This window comes from Lupinus angustifolius, chromosome LG08, assembly GCF_001865875.1.
Source record: "Lupinus angustifolius cultivar Tanjil chromosome LG08, LupAngTanjil_v1.0, whole genome shotgun sequence".
Classification (NCBI taxonomy): domain Eukaryota; kingdom Viridiplantae; phylum Streptophyta; class Magnoliopsida; order Fabales; family Fabaceae; genus Lupinus; species Lupinus angustifolius.
The window spans coordinates 7,100,676-7,118,100 of NC_032016.1; the positions used below are offsets into that span (position 1 = coordinate 7,100,676).

The window sequence follows — 17,425 nt, forward strand, 5'->3', positions numbered from 1 at the left end:
CACTCTCAGACTCTGTTATCAAAAACCAATACACACAACATCATCAGATTAATAGAGAGAGAGAAAGAGAAAAAACATAACATAGAAAGAGACACTTTCTACAAAAAAATCTCTCTTTTTTCCCCTCTTTCCCTGTCACTGCCACTGCTAAAAGAAAAAAAAATAATATCTATAAATATTAAATTTCCATCATTCATTCATTCATTAGCAGAAAAGAAAATCAAGCTACCCTTCTTTCTTTCATCTATCTCTCTCTCTATTTTCTTTTGAGCTCTGATTTGACGGCTGTGATCTTCTCGTTTCTCCAATCGTACGGCCAGAGGTTCTGTGTTCTCCCCTTCACGACTCTTTCTCTATCTACGTAAGTATTCTATTCCCTTCTTATGGTATAATATACAAAGAATAAAACGCACACTTCACTTTTTATTATAACTCGCTTTTCCATTACGAATCATGTTCCAATAATATCATTCTCTATGAAAAGTTCTGTGTTTTCGTTTTGGATTCTGCTTTGTTTCAGTTTTCGAATCTAATACCCTCTTTCTCTCATTCAGTGTACGTCCTTTTTTTGTTATTTTTTCTATTTCTTATTTTTCCATTTTGGGTTTCTCTCAATTCTTCTAAATTTCTGTTATTTTTAAAAAAAATTAAATTTTGCCCCACCCCACTTCACTATTCTACTGGATTCTGGTTTCAATAGGTTTTTTTATCACATGCACCGAGACAAAGTTGAATTATGCGTTTTCCTGAATAGGTTTTCTTTGTTTTGACTGCGGATGCCAGATTTAGATCCATCATGATGCTATAACCGTCATTGAAATATGCGCTGTATTGAAAATTTTGAATCATTTTTGTGTAGCTCATGATTGAAATATATTATATATAATTCAACTCTTTGTCAAGTTCTGGTTTAAAGGGTTATCATTGGTTTGCTTAGTTGTGATATGATGCATGTGGGTGTCATCTTATATCTGTAAAGATGCTGGGTTGTACTGCTCTGCTGTTTTCAGGAATGATATGAAGACTTGCATAGTAAAGTAGAGTACTGTTATTTACTGTAGAATGTGAGTAGTTGGGCTCTCAATTAATGATTTTAATGAAAAAGTGTTTTGAGCTCAAATTGTCTACCATGTGTTTACAAAAATTTTGTTAGTTATGTTCTGAACTCAGTAAATTTGGTTTTTTTTTATGTTCTGAGTTTAGTAGATTTATTTTTAATTTTGAAGCCTAAAATGAATGGTTTTGTTTTACAAAAGCACCTTTTGTATATTTTCTTGCATGGTTTTTTTATATTACATGCTGAAGTGTTGAAGGAAATAATACATGTGGTCCAGTGTAGAAAAAAGATATAGATGATTTTGGGTAAAAGCAAACTTCAAACTCTCTACAGCATACAGGTGTATGTTTACATGGACTTCTCTTGTTCTTTCCACTGACAGTTTGTATTTATTATCCATGTATAGAATTTACCATTATACAATGATATATGTGGACTTCTTTTAAGTTGCGTTCATTTTTTGTTCTTAGCTCAATATGTTTCTGTTGTCAATGGAGTGCTCATAACATGTCACTGAACTGTAATTGAACATGGTAACTAGCAATAATCTTGTCTAGTTACATGCTTTTATATTAACGTAGGGTGTGCTTTTAATTATAGAAAACTGAAATGTTTGATGTGCTTCAATTTTATTTCTCATTGTTTTTTTTTTACTGAATTGTGTGATATGATTGTTTTTTTATTTGAATTCAAGTGGATGAACATTTCTGACCCTTTGTTGTACAGGAAACTAGGGGCTCTTTGTATAGAATCAGTAAATGATCTTACTTTTATTTTGATTGTATTTAGAGTAACTTCTCCGGAACAATAAATATGGAGTCCAATGGACACAGAAGAATAAAGAGACATGACTATGTTAATCAAAATGGTAACTTGCATCTGCCAAATGGTGATGATGAACATGATCCTTGGACAGCATGGGCTTACAAGCCTCGAACGATCACGTTGTTGCTTATTGGTGCTTGCTTTCTGATGTGAGTGCTCTGCCTGTTAGACTATTGCTAATTAGTAAGGTGGTGTATTCTTATTAACTTGATTTTTTTTTTCTATTTTGTTGTATTTGCCAGTTGGGCGAGTGGAGCACTTGATCCGGAAAGAGATGCATCTGGTGACCTTGTTACATCCGTTAAAAGGTTTGGTATTTATAGTTTAATCATTTCTCAATGATTTGTTTAACATTTAATTGTTGGCGCACTATGCTAATTGCTAAATGCCCACAAAATTGTTTCTGTGTAGGGGTGTATGGGCAATGATTGCTGTTTTTCTTGCTTATTGTCTGCTGCAAGCTCCTTCCACGTAAGTGATCAAAGTGAATTTATTTTGTATTGTTGGGTACTTTGCATTGACATCTAGTTTTACTGGATGTGCATATTATCTTGTTGCTTTTCTTCTTCCTTATTACAATTCTTTTTTGATTTGAGGGGGGAAGGGACTGAGTATGTGTTTATTCTAGTTTTGAGTTTCAGAGATGATGTTACTTTGAAAGTTTTAATTCCAGATTTATCCTGTAGTATATTTCATCCCTTTGCATGGTTATATGTTTTTTTTATTTCAACCTTTTGATTTTTGGAGAGCAAAATGAGGATCAGTTGCTTCAAGTTTCACATGGAAGATAAGTTACCAGTGAATGCTTCCTTGTGAGGCTGGGGTTTAGGGTGGGAGTGTGAAAGAAATCTGGAACTGTATGAAGAGAAATGAAGTTCCCACATGTTTGATGTTGTTTGAAACAAATTTGGGATAATACTAAGTTCAATGAAAATATAAGTTTGAGGTGATCACTTATTCTCGTGGTAATAGAAATGGTGGTGGAGTGATAGTATGTATAGGTGGAGTTTTAGTTCAACTGAAGTTGTAGAAGTTCATCTTTTAGGATCACTATATATCTATAATATTGTTCTTGTTCTCCTTCAGTGTTCTTATTAGGCCACATCCTGCTATTTGGCGCTTGGTCCACGGGATGGCTGTTGTTTACCTCGTTGCCCTCACATTTTTGCTTTTCCAGGTTGGTTGTCAGATTTTTAATTTGTTGTTCTTATTGTGCACGCCAGTTTGTATATTGAACACATGTAAATTTTGGAGTTAGCACTTATATTTTTATTTGAAACTTAACTTGCAATTTATGATGCACCTTTGCACTAATTTTTGCATGGTTTTTGGACCGCATCTGTTAGCTTCCTCAAATGGCACCATTGACTCTTTTGTATAAGCTCTGCCACTGTTGCTCTGTTATATGTCTTCTGTCTTGTGTAAGTGAATGATTGTGCATCCTCAATCTATTTTTCACAGAAACGTGATGATGCTCGGCAGTTTATGAAGTATCTTCATCCCGATCTTGGTGTTGGTATTTAATCTGACCCTTTTGCTTAAGCTATGAATTGATGGGATATTCATTGCTGAACTGTGTTGTTCTTGAGATTGAAATAGCTTTGTTGGTTGGTTATGGATTAGCTTGTTGCCTTCATTTTCAGAATTCATAATTATTTTGTTTGTTTTAAACAGAGCTTCCAGAAAGATCTTACGGTGCTGATTGCCGCATATATTTAGCTGATAACCCTACAAGCAGGTTTAAGAATGTTTATGTATGATTTCTTCTTTCACAACAAAAACCCATTCTCTCTCAATGTCATTGTTATCTGCTTAATCAATTTTTAATCTAACTTATTGTTAACTTCATTCTTTAGGAGACACTTTTTGATGAGTTTGTTCTAGCTCATATTATTGGGTGGTGGGGGAAGGCTATATTGATTCGTAATCAACCTCTTCTTTGGGTGTTATCAATTGGCTTTGAGATGATGGAGGTTAGTCCTTGATCTGATCCATAGTTTTATTGGCTTTGAAGATAGGTTTTGTTGTGCATTAGTATGTCCTTAAAGATTATTTTGTTTTTGTTTTATATATATCTTCTGCATTGTTTACAAACTTTCCATGTTGGCATCGTCAGCTTACTTTCCGCCACATGTTACCAAATTTCAATGAGTGCTGGTGGGACAGTATTATTCTTGACATCTTGATCTGCAATTGGTTTGGTAAGAGTTTTGATTCCATTTCTTATTTAGCATTTTGGCAACATGCTTGACAGCATGTAATCTAATAGTTTAAAATGACAAAACTTTGTTGTATAACAAATTAAAGATTGCAGTTACAGTCATTGTTTTGATCTTTAATTTGTTTTCAATGAAATTCACTTTGACTTTGAAATTAGAACCAGCTCCTTAAATGCAGAAAGCTTGTAGGACAAACATATGTGGATGTGTCTTATCTGTTTCAAGTTTGAAGGGTATATGGAAAATGTGTTTTTGCACTAACTTTGATGGGAGCTTTTAAAATATTGAACATATGCAAAATTTGAGAATGTTACAATTTGCCTTCAATGGCTTTTGTTTTCAACTTCCATCGAATCAGGCATTTTACATCGAAATTTCAAAGAATTAAAACTAGTAGCTGTACTTTCTGAAGGTTGTCTTTTGTTATTAGGATTAAGGATGATATTAAATCCTATAGTTGTACACTTCATTGATTCCTTCTGGAATTAGAATTGTTAAATCTGATTGTAACATGTTTTACTTGGTTTAATATGCAGGTATCTGGGCTGGAATGCATACTGTTAGGTACTTTGATGGGAAAACATACAAGTGGGTCGGTCTAAGCCGCCAGCCTAATATAATAGGGAAAGTACGTTTTACTGATTATGATTGTTTTTTAGTATATCCCATAATTCTTAAAGCCTTGGTTTCTATCGAAATTGAAGTCACTCTGACCTGTATGATTCTCTGTCTACTAGGTCAATAGCCAGTACTTAATTTCTGATGATTGTTTTCACTAAAATTATTCTTCTTGTAGTCGTGCAATAACTAGTACAATGACTAGAATTTTAGATACGGAGACTGAATGTGATTCTTGTGTTATTCCCAAAACTTTCATTGTTATCAGGTGAAACGAACATTAGGCCAATTCACACCAGCTTATTGGGACAAAGATGAGTGGCATCCATTGCTTGGTCCATGGCGTTTTATTCAAGTGCTTAGTCTTTGTATCGTATTTTTGACAGTAGAACTCAATACATTCTTTTTGAAGTTTTCTCTGTGGATACCTCCACGGAATTCAGTTGTTATATATAGATTGATTTTGTGGTGGCTACTTGCAATTCCAACAATTCGTGAGTATAACTCATACCTTCAAGATAGGTACATTCTCTATGTCTCCTGTCCGACGAGGTCATATTTTCTATTTGAAGATGGAATATTTAATGTTGATGAATGGCAACATTCTAATGAGTTTATTTCGGCTTATGTTCATTCTGAACTTTTTCAGAAAGCCGGTGAAAAAGGTTGGGGCATATTGTTGGCTCTCTCTTGCTATTTGTATTGTTGAACTTCTGATTTGCATAAAGTTTGGACATGGTAGGTCTCTTCTCATCTCTACACATTTGGATTGCATAAAACTTAAGTGCTATTGTCATTAAATAAAACTTAAGTGCTATTGTCATTATTGATAACTTGTTACAGAATAACACTAAAGTCTGTTTCATGTAGGTATTCTATTATTTATGTACTTATGATGTTCTGGTTGTGTTTCATCAGGCTTGTATCCTAAATCAATGCCTCTGTGGCTGGTAATGTTCTGGTCATCTGTTGGAGTGGCTATTCTATCATTTCTGCTATTTTGGACTTGGCAAATCCATCGAAGTCTCGCGAAAAAGAGGCAATGAATTTTTTACCATTGGAGTGCGTTATTCTTTGATTCCTTTCAATTTTTATTGGTATCAATAGCCATACATGGTGTAAATACAATCTACCCCATAATTGTAAATGTCTAAATGGTGTTATTATTCTTCTATGGCAGTGAATGATAGTTTCTTTGAGCGGCAAATATTAGTTTCAGCTTGTAGAGCAATGTACTACTACTTATGAGGCTTCTGAATAGGTTTCAATCTTTAGAAAATATGTCAATTTCTTCCTTTACATGTTGCCTTTGAATGAATTATTCTTAAACATGTAATCCCAGCATTTGATTACACATGTGTTTATTGTTTTCTGTATCTTAACTTGCTCCACAAATTGCTGAATGATGTTGGTTCATAGAATGTGTCAAATCCTAGTATAATCACTATAATGCTTTTGCCTCATAATCTGGAGGTTGATATTGACATTAGTTTAATTGTACCACTTTCTGGAGGTTCAAACTTTTGCTTCATTATTATTGATAACATAAAAATCAATAGTCATTAAATTTATAGTCTCTTTGGCTCTCTAATACCAAATATTATCCATCAATGTTGTTCTATGATTTGGATATCAAAGCATGTTCTACTTAGACGAATAAAGCATTTCTTTGGGCATATAGATGAAAAATATTCCAAATTAAAATATCAAACCAATTTGTTTGATAAAGAACTAAATATTTAACACTCAATCAGTCCATAGTCTTACAAAGAAGCCATCTGCAGAGACAATCCCAAAGCCGTCCAGAATAAGAATCATAAGCCTAAGTTATAGGTGAATATCATGGATATGATATTACTATGTTTAAAATATAGAGTTGTAAATAATATGAATACACTAATTGTATAACTATTCTTTACGCTATTAGCGGATCATTCATTATTCATATTTTAACTATCATTGACTTTAAAACCAAAGTAATACAAATTAATGTAAAGATATGGTGACAATGTAAAAAGTTTTACACTACTCGGTGCATAGATTTTAAACTATTTTTGGTTAATTAGTAGTTCCCATGTTCAACTTCTTGATCATACCATGGTCTACTACACATTTTGTGAAACTTAATATTTTTCTGCCATAAAATCTCAATAATAATTAGTTTACATCTTACAAAGATATTCTTAACAATTATGTACCACCAACAAAGACTGTTTGATTTTCATTTACTATGTTTAATAGTAATTCAATCTTGGGTATAAATGCTTGGATTTACGATTGTATATTCCATTTATGAAAAATCCTTTCATTGCTTCACTTTTTTTTATCGGCTTCATTGCTTCACTTACATCATATCCAATAACCTAATGCAATTTTGTAGAACATCACATCCTTGATTTCTTCACTGATGAAAGATGCCACCAATATAGGGTATTTCCTGCCCTTTAATTTTGTTTTATTTTTTATTTATATTTGTATTACTTAATTGTTTAATTATAAATTAAGTTAAAAACTAAGAATCAGACATGTGTCGCTAATATAAGTTGTTAAAAGTTAAAAACTTATATTACTTTAATTGTTCACGTGTTTTAAGTTAAAAACTGCTTTGAGAAATGAATTTTAGTAATTATATCCAGTGTAGTGATTGATTTTGTTAAATACTTGCCATAAAAGTTTCTTAATAAAATAATTCTATATTATGCTAAACTTACTATTTTTAAAGACTACCCATAATGCACTCTTAATTTACCTCAGTACGTAAATTTTGAGTTGACTTACTACTGCAATTTCTTTCACTTATCTTTCCTTGTAAAAATTAATTCCACTTATTTGAGTTTTTTTTAAAGGGGTGATTTTTAATGCTTTGATTGGTGAGTGTAGCGAGAAGAGTGTAAAAAGAATGAGAAAAATATGTATACACTAATAATGTAAGAGTTTTTTATACTATTATTATATTATCTGTAATTCATTTTAACATCGTTGAATCTAAAAAAAACAGAAATAACTTTTAATGCATTGTATAATTTAATTTTACTAAAACTGGGAAAGAGATTTTCTAAGTTAATATTTAGGTTTTAATATTTAGATGGGGTGGTGTACGTTTGGTATATTCACACAAAACATAAAGAGAAAAAATATATATATTGTTTGTGTAAAAGTATTATATACTTTTACAATATCATTCACCATAATCCTAATCCTTATAATCTCTTTCACAATGGCAGTAGCAGAGAATTCCGGTCCTGAAGTTCCACAGTTTCCAAACCCACATGGAAACCATGATGCTAATGTTCATAGCCTAAGTAAAGATATTACTAAAGAAGTTAAAAAACAAGTATGGCTAGGAGGACCTCTTGTTTCTGTTAGTTTGTTACAATATAGTTTACAAATGATATCTATCATGTTTGTTGGACATCTCCGAAAACTACCTCTTTCAGGTGCTTCCTTAGGTTCCTCTTTCGCTTCTGTCTCTGGTTATAGCATTTTGGTAAGTGCTTCTGGTGTATTTTATTAATATACATGTGTGTGTATATATATGCGTCGTTGTTTGGTATATGTACCGACCCACCTAATGGGATCAAAACTTGATTATTGTTACGTGTATGTTGTACAGATATACATGTCTTGTGATCCTTCCAATCAGATAGGATGACTTGCATATTCATGAATGTAACACTTTCTTCATGAACTTTCTTACAATGTAATAGACTAATCAACTATAGCACTTTCAATCTTTGTGCACACATGTATACAACTATTCATAATATATCTTTTATCATTTTAATGCAACTTTTACCCTATGAAATGAGTTTTTATTACAATCATTGCTGCAACCTTCTATGAATTTTATTTGATTTGGATTTGCCTTTAAAGTTAGGAATGGGAAGTGCATTGGAGACATTATGTGGCCAAGCCTACGGAGCCGGGCAGCGTCATATGCTTGGAATTCACACACAAAGAGCAATGCTTGTCCTTCTCGGATCGAGTATTCCTCTATCATTAATTTGGTTTTACACAAGCAACCTTCTCATACTAATGGGCCAAGATCATGAGATATCAGCCCAAGCAGGAATATTTAATAGGTGGATGATCCCTGGCCTTTTTGCTTAGGCAATCCTTCAGTGCCTCAATAGATTTCTCCAAAGCCAAAACAATGTTTTTCCATTGCTGATAAGCTCTGGGGTCACAACTTTGGTGCATGTTGTTCTTTGCTGGTTTTTTGTCTTTGAACAAAAATTTGGAAGCAAAGGAGCAGCATTGGCAATCAGCATCTCGTATTGGATTAACGTGTTCATGTTGGTAGTTTACATAAATTTAACTACAGCTTGTGCAGAAACTTGGAAGGGGATTTCCAAAGAGGCCTTGAATGATATTATTAGTTTTATAAAGCTTGCAAGTGCTTCAGCAGTTATGATATGGTAATTTACATCTATCCTATATAATTAGGAGTAGAGTATAAATAACATTTTATGGGTATAACATACAATTTGCTGCTTTTCAATACTCTGGTTGCTAGAGAAAAAAATTCATTGTAGCATTCTAATTTAAACACCATGTAGAATAATTTAAGATGGTAATTAGCTAAGAGATTGGTAGAAAGACACAACTAACATAATGAACAACACTTTATGGCTAAAGTACTATATAACTTCCCAATCTTCATAACATATAGTTTTAGCCTCCCATTTTTTGACTTTTAATTTTACCAATTTTCTTTGCTTGACAGTTTTGAATTTTGGTCCTTTGAGATGGTTGTTCTTCTCTCAGGTCTGCTGCCAAATCCACAACTAGAGACATCAGTATTATCGATAAGGTAAAGTGTTAACCCCAATCATACATTATTTTAAAAGAGAACAAAGATTCTAGTAATATACAACTAACCATGGTTTGATATCATATTTCAGCCTTAATACATGTTGGATGGTCTATACGATCTCGGTTGGTCTTGGATGTGTCATAAGGTCAGTGACAACAATAGATGTATTCTTATTTCTTAGTAACACTGACATGGTAGTGCTTCAAGGTAGTTACATCTTCCATGGAATTTTCTTTTGGTAATGTTTCTAGATTTATTGGTATCATTGTAGCTCTCGCGTGTCAAATGAACTTGGTGCTGGGAACGCACAAGGCGCACTTTTGGCCCTCCGTGTCATGATGGTAATTGCCATATTAGCGGGCACAACAATAGGATTGGTTACCATTTCAGTAAGGAATGTTTGGGGAAAGCTTTACAGCAATGAAGACGAGGTTATACATTATGTTGCCAAGATGATGCTACTGCTGGCATTGTCCGACTTCCTTGATGGTTTTCAGTGTGTGCTTTCAGGTTATAGTTCTTCACAATAACGAAGTTATAAAATGGTTTTGTGTTACAATGACTAAGTTACACAAAAATGCCCGTTACTAGTTAGGTAATTGTTTACTTTATATGGTTCGGTTTCTATAGGAGCTGCTAGAGGGTGTGGCTGGCAAAATCTATGTGTACTTATAAACTTTATTGCCTACTATGTTGTTGGAATTCCTTCTGCTATCATATTTGCCTTTGTCTTACACATTGGAGGGATGGTGAGTCTCTTCCTCTCACTTTTGGTTGTGTTAGTCTTTTTATGTGTTGGTGTATACAAAAATGAAAAATTGGTATTGGCAGGGGCTTTGGATGGGAATCATATGTGGACTTGCAGTTCAAGGGATAGCACTAGTTATAATTAATTTATGTACGTATTGGAATAAAGAGGTACGCATATTTTATGCTTCTAACAATTTCATTAAGTTAAAGGAATAGGGTGAGCAAGAACCGACCATATTGAAAAATGTTTCTCGGCTATAATAGCAAAGAACATCAAGAGGTAACAATTGGAAGTAAAAAATAACCACTATTATGTGATGCCAAACCAGCATAATATTTGTTTCATTTTATCTTATTTTTTTGCAGGCAAGAAAAGCAGTGCACCTATATCAGAATAGTAACATAGTTACAGTTTGACATTGTCACAAACATCAGAGCTAGACAACCAAGCAATAAGTTCTGATACAAGGGATGCTAGACAACAATTTAACTTTCATTGAAAACTTTGGTCACCCTTATAAATTATATTGATTCTTTTAGCCTCTCATATTTTTAAATGTCTAAATTGTGTTATTACTCTCCTATGACAGTGAAAGATTGTTTCTTTGAGCTGCAAATATTAGTTTCAGCTTGTAGAGCAATGTTCTACTACTTATGAGGCTTCTGGATAGATTTCCATCTTTAGAAAATATGCCAATTTTTAACTATACATGTGTCTCTGAATGAAGTATTCTTAAACATGTAATCTCAGCATTTGATTACACATGTGTTCATTGTTTTCTGTATCTTAACTTGCTCCACAAATTGCTGAATGATGTTGGTTCATAGAATGTATCAAATCCTAGTATAATCACTATAATGCTTTTGCCTCATAATCTGGAGGTTGATGTTGACATTAGTTTAATTGTACAATTCTCTGCATTTTTTGTGGAGGTCCAGCAAAGAAGCAGTCTACGGGTACAATCCGAAAGTCGTCCCGAATAAGTGTCATAAGCCTAAGCTCAAGGTGGATTCCATGAATCTGATATTATTATCATTAGAGAAAGCTAGATATTCCAGCTTGAGCTTAGGCCTATAACTCTTATTCGGGATGGCTTTCCGAATAATTTATATGGCTACCATCTAGGATCTAGGAAAGGTAGATATATCCAGACAAAAGGTTATCCTCTTAAATCAGAAAGCATGTAGTTTTACCATTGCATCAAGATTTATCCAGAACATTTATCTAATAATTATTGTGTCATTTCCATCTATTACTTTAAAGAAATCCAGAAAAGTAACGTTAACTTATTGTAAGTGTGATGCTTCATAACTGATAGCTTTAAGGATTCTATTCCACTTGTTCAAACTACTTCAACAACTCTTCTACTTCAAATCTTCCCTGAAATATCCTTTTCCTTGCCTTGCTTACCTACAATCTCATACACTCAAGAAATGAGAACATTTCATTTAACAATACATGTTCATAACTGTTGCTGAATTTTAGTAACATTGCACTACTTAAAGTGCTACTTTTCTTATTGACAATAAAAGTAATAACTTCTCTAAGTTTAACCCATTGAGTTATTTTTTTATTTTGATAGCATTTATTGATATAGTCATATAGAATATATAACATTATGAAGAAATTAAAATAAGTAATGTTTTTGTACTATGCCAAGTGCAGACCAACAAAGGCAAAAAAGTGGAGGGTAAACCTGTTTTTCCCAGTTTGTAGCACTTGTTATGAGAGATAACATAACTGTTTGGCACAATGCACCAATTAGTATCCCAATCCAAAGGCCTTTTCCCCTCAACTCTATCCAGAAACCCAATATAGCAGCAATTGGAATTCCAACAACATAATAAGCTCCAAAGTTCACATATGCTCCTAAATGTTGCCAACCACATCCTCTAGCAATACCTGTCAATACCATTAACAAGTAGTACAATTTTAAGGCATAGTTTAGACCCTATTGCTTAAGAAGGAAAAGTTGTGTGCATTGAATAATATGAAAGAGCCAACCTGAAAGTGTAACATGTAAGGTATCCAATATAACAGAGAGACATAAGAGTGGAACCATATCTGTGACATGATCCACCACATCCCTCTCATTGCTAAAAGCATAACCCAAAGTTTTTCGGCATGCGAAAAGGATTGAGCTAACTAGAAGAGCCTCTAAAGCTGCAAGAGCCATAGCAGCGAAAACGGAGACTCGTGCTGCTTGTGGACTTCCTGCTCCTAATGAATTTGAAACTCTAGTGCTGCATAAACCACCCAAAAGAGACACCAATTAGAAAATAAAAGAGTTCATTGGTTATTGTAACTTGTAAATGTTTTTGTGAAGGTTATTTATTGGTAAACCTTGCTGCTGAGCCAATTGATTCTGGTATTGTATAGATTGTTGAGATTGTTGATAAACTGATTAGAAAAATTAAAATTTTAACAATGGATTAGCACAATAGAAATCAATATTTGACTCTGAGTAACAATTTCATACAAGTTTAAAAAAGTTAAAATGTCATTCATTTCTGAAAGAGTCATAAAAGTCCTACCAAATGGATAAGACTGAAGTTTCAAGCTCTGGATTTGGTAGAATACCAGAAAGCAATGTAAGTAGCTCTAATGACCACCATTCAAGGCTGCAATGATCAAATATGTTAGAGTAAGACACAAACCGTTGTTAAAAGTTAAGGAAACACGCACAATGTCAAAGATCGATGTAAGACGAAGAAACATACCAAATCATTCCAGCTGAAGGAATAGCATAGCTTAAGAATTCTCTAATCCCATGGAATATCTCCATCGAAATATGAGTTTGAGTCCTTTCAGAGTTAGTTGAGAACATATATAATCCAAGTAAAATCACATTTAACCAATATGAAGCACCAATAGAAAAGGCTGCACCTAAGCTACCTAGTCCAATTTTGAAAACTAGTAGCCAACATAAAGCTATATGGAAGAAAAGACTAACAGTAGAACTTATAACAAGGGGTTTGATCAAACTTTGTATCAGAAAGAACCGAACCATGGCCTGAAGTATTCCGTAAGCAAAGAGAGCAGGTATCAAGCACCGAGCGAAATTTCCAGCTTCTTGTGAAATCAATGGATCTTGGCCAAGTAAAGTTAGTAGCTTCTCCAAGTTGAACCACAGAAGAGACAAAGGGATAGAAGCTAAAGTAAGAGAGACCAACCCAGTGTATATTTGAACACAAAATTTCTTATATTGTTGTGCTCCATAGGCTTGCCCACATAGAGTTTCTAGTGCACATGACATTCCAAACTGTTTAATATTTACAAAACATAAAATGCAATTAATTCTCATAAAACTCACAACGAGAACCAAGCCCAACATGTTTGGTTTTGAAGTTTTGATTATCTTAAGGGGAAATAATTGTTTGTTTTGTTTCAAAACTCTCATAGTAAGATTTTGTTTAAAAAGCTATTTTGAATACAGAATAAACTAATCTAAACTGATATGTAACTCAATCTGCATCATTTTCATCCCAATATCAGGTAAAAACATTAGTAGCAGAACCACAGCCTATTCATGATAATGTTTCCTCTCATTTTTTGCCCTTCCCCATTTCTACTTTATATAATTGATTGGATGTGTATGTAACTCTTAAAGTTTATGGGTTTTTTTATTTCCCACCGGTATCCTCGCATTGGAGACAATCCTGTCCGAGTCAGAAACATCCACACAAGTATGTGGCTAACTCTCCCAGTGAGTATTTTTTCCATTCACAAGACTAGGACCCGAGACATTGTTTGAGGGGAATCAAACATATACCACTTGAACCAATATCGGTGGGTAAAGTTTATGGTTTATAGAGGTAATAGTTAATGCTGAAAAGATACAAAAATATGACATGAGTGAGAACAAAAAAAGAAGACTTACAAGAAGACTAAAGCCAGAGACAGCACAAAGAGAAATAGCAATAGCTATGCCAGATAGAGCAAGTTTACCCAAATGACCCACCATCATCAATGAGATAATTTGTAGAAAATACTGTGACAAAGTAACAATTATCATAGGGGCTGATATATAACAAACATCTTTCACCTCTTGAGCAAATACACTCCATATTATTATCCCTGAACGTTCTTGAACCTCTCCCTCTATATCTTTCTCTATAAGATGACCCTTTTCCATATCCATTTCCTCTGTTCATGAATATCTACCAATCACATAATATTATATCATTGCCATGCATTTACGTGATTATTGTTTATTTGAACAATGTTACTCTCTAAATCCCAACATTTCTTATCAACTATATCTACTTCAAGGTGATTGAGAAAGAAAACTGCAAATTAACTTTTCTTCAGACCCTTCATTTATAAAAAAAACAATGTTGTTTTGTATTTATGCTTCATGGAAAAATAATCATACAACACAATGTTGTTTTATTATTATTGTTGTTTTTATTTCATTATATTTGTTCAAATAATGATACACATTTTTATTATATGAGATCTTGATGAATCATTCAGCAACTCTAGCCCGTTATATAATGAAGATGAGATCTTGTATCCCTAACAGTCAAATGCTCACTATATAGAAGCCTGGGTTTTAGCAACTATCATTTTACGTTGAAAAAATAAAGCGTTACATTAGCAGAGGGAAAAATGTCTGGAGAAATATGTTGTGAATTTTATAAGTATGTTATGGTACATATAATATATACAAAATAAAATAGAAGATTCTTTTTATTTTTCTAGGAAGAAATATAAATACTCATTTTATAAAATTAATTGGCCCTGAAAAATAAATTAAATATCAAGAGCTGTATCAAAAGGAGGCATGTGATAGCTAGATGATAATTTTCTTAATATCTAAGTTTTTTTTGTAGTTATTACCCCCATGGGGTAAAATTTTAGTGTATAGAATTTATGTTTATTAAATAGTTATTTTGGTTGATTCATATTTGACCAAAAAAAACGATTGTGTGTAAGTTTCACTAGATCTTGAGTAGATTAAAAGGTTAATGAATCATTCATGGGAACAATATTGAAAAGAGACACACACCAAAAAAAATATTAGTTTATTGCCTATAGCTCTTATAAGTTGATGAAATACTATTGGTTATACCAAAAAAATATTATGATTCGATAAAGTTTTATGTTGATTATTATCAATGATTTAACGCAACTTTCACATCACTATCTAGGCTTAGAACCAACTGTATATAATATCAGTGTTGATAAAATGTATCGTACCGACTGGTTCAATCGGAAAATCGGACCCCTTACCGATAAGGAACAACTATTATACCAATATGCACTAGATCCAGTGGAAACTGGTCGGTATTCCTCAAAATTGGTGAACCTTCGGAGTTGCCACTAAACTGAATGGTTGTTGCATTTAAAAAAAGTCAGCCAATTTGGGCACTGAACTGGTTGTTTTCCACGTTCCGCACTGCATCTGCTTCGGCATGGTAAGGTTTTGATGAGGTTTTAGATTTGAATAATTTGGAGAGAGGGAGACGAAAAAAACAATGTTGTAAAAAACGATTCTTGCAGGCAGGTTCAACTAGTAAATCGGTTACAATACCAATATGGTACAATAATTATATCAGTCAAATCATATGGTCAAAACGACCAAAACTGATCATGCCAACTGGTTTTAATTGAACTGTATCGGTCATACCGATCAGTTTTTATTTAAAATTAATTTTGTAATGAAAATAAAAAAAATATTGGTTTTTTATTGATTTTTCAACATTAATGTTAATATATATATATATATAATTTTGGCGGTATTATTTAGTTAGTAAATCATTAGTTGAACTCTTATATCACTATATCAATATCCTAACCAATTTAATAATTGATAATATGTAAGGTATTAATAACACTATAAAAAGTGAGAGAGAAGGGAAAGAGGCCCCTGGAGAAAACTGAAAGAACAAAGTGAGAAAGAGAAGAGACTTTGGGAAAAAAGAACAAAGAGAGAGAAGGGTATTGTGTTTGATATGTGGGGGATTGTCATTGGAGGAAGTAGATTCTTTTATTATCTTCTTGATTTCATTTTGCTAGAGATTGGATCATAGATTGAGTTTGATTTGGTTTTGATGGAATTAATAAAAAAACAATATTATTGTATTACAATATGACATTTTTTACCCGAGTTAAACCATACATTTTAAGAAATTAATAAATGATATAAAATAAAAATGTATATATATTATATATATAGTAGAGAAAAGGATGTACACACTGACAGTGTAAGAGTTTTTTATATTGTCAGTGCATCTCTCACCTTTCATTTTTAATAATCATGAACTCTTCAAAAAAAGTAATTCAAATGAATGGTGGATGATGCAATGATTGTGTACATATATCTTTACAATTGTCAGTGCATAGATTTTACACTCATATAGTAATTGTGTAAAATGTTTTTAAATATAAAAAAAATGTATGTACTCATAATGCAAAATTTTTATATATTATTAGTATAGTGTCCACCACATTATAGGTTTATAATATAAGTAAATATGTTCAGTTTAACCGACATACGGTTTAACCACTATACCACTATATCATTTGATAAGTACTATACCTTAACCAATTTGATAATGAGTATATTTTTAATAACATGGTATAATATCATACATATATGAACATACTTTTAAAGATAGTTCTATGTATGAGTTCTCATCTAATGGAATCAAGTTAAGTTGTTGTTGCAGAATTTATTTCGTTAACCATTTATTATATAAAAATAAGTGATAATAGTGATATAAAACTTGAAGTGTTAAGTATAATGAGATTTGTTGATGTAAGTCCACCCTATTTGAACGAACATATTACTTATATCTATCAAAGCAAATGAATAAAACTATCATTATTTAATTGAAAAAGACTTTTGTTTCAAGCTATCTGATCGAATCAAAATGGTTAAAGGTCAATTCAAAATGGTTGATGGTCAATTCAAAATGCCTTATACCTATCTAAACTTACTTGTTTGTTTATTTATTGATGGATTTGTGTTAACCCATTTTGATAACTATATGCGAGATGCATCTTGATTTTCTGGAGGGTCCAATATTATAGGAGGTCGTGATATGCAACATCAAAAAAAATTAACGATGCAAATTTTAGTTTTTTTCTTGAAGTAAAGTACTTTTAAAAATCATCAAACCAATGTGGTACTC

General features: G+C 32.6%; 3 protein-coding genes across 5 annotated transcripts; 2 read left to right on the plus strand and 1 right to left on the minus strand.

Annotated features, from left to right (window-relative positions):
- LOC109354405 (CDP-diacylglycerol--serine O-phosphatidyltransferase 1-like) lies at nt 26-6,018 on the plus strand. Of its 3 annotated transcripts, none has more exons than XM_019596889.1 (13): nt 26-361; nt 1,843-2,031; nt 2,125-2,190; nt 2,294-2,353; nt 2,969-3,059; nt 3,344-3,398; nt 3,557-3,636; nt 3,739-3,855; nt 3,999-4,083; nt 4,638-4,729; nt 4,988-5,241; nt 5,369-5,457; nt 5,638-6,018. In XM_019596889.1, the coding sequence occupies exons 2-13, from the start codon at nt 1,871-1,873 to the stop codon at nt 5,763-5,765; spliced, it is 1,278 nt and encodes a 425-aa protein (XP_019452434.1). In that variant the 5' UTR covers nt 26-361; nt 1,843-1,870; the 3' UTR covers nt 5,766-6,018. The 3 variants fall into 3 exon arrangements, with proteins under 3 accessions (XP_019452434.1, XP_019452433.1, XP_019452435.1); XM_019596888.1 differs by having other exon boundaries at nt 1,847-2,031; nt 5,638-5,765; XM_019596890.1 differs by having other exon boundaries at nt 26-323; nt 1,844-2,031; nt 5,638-5,765.
- Nucleotides 8,001-11,035, plus strand: LOC109354407 (protein DETOXIFICATION 16-like). The gene is made up of 8 exons (XM_019596891.1): nt 8,001-8,206; nt 8,593-9,137; nt 9,446-9,532; nt 9,624-9,680; nt 9,807-10,045; nt 10,166-10,284; nt 10,367-10,453; nt 10,652-11,035. Exons 2-8 carry the CDS (start codon nt 9,013-9,015, stop codon nt 10,700-10,702), a joined length of 765 nt encoding a protein of 254 aa, XP_019452436.1. The 5' UTR covers nt 8,001-8,206; nt 8,593-9,012; the 3' UTR covers nt 10,703-11,035.
- On the minus strand, nt 11,531-14,593 carry LOC109354404 (protein DETOXIFICATION 14-like). The gene is made up of 7 exons (XM_019596887.1): nt 14,167-14,593; nt 13,007-13,548; nt 12,821-12,907; nt 12,630-12,686; nt 12,291-12,529; nt 11,983-12,188; nt 11,531-11,696 (listed from the first exon to the last, which is right to left on the minus strand). Exons 1-7 carry the CDS (start codon nt 14,425-14,427, stop codon nt 11,634-11,636), a joined length of 1,455 nt encoding a protein of 484 aa, XP_019452432.1. The 5' UTR covers nt 14,428-14,593; the 3' UTR covers nt 11,531-11,633.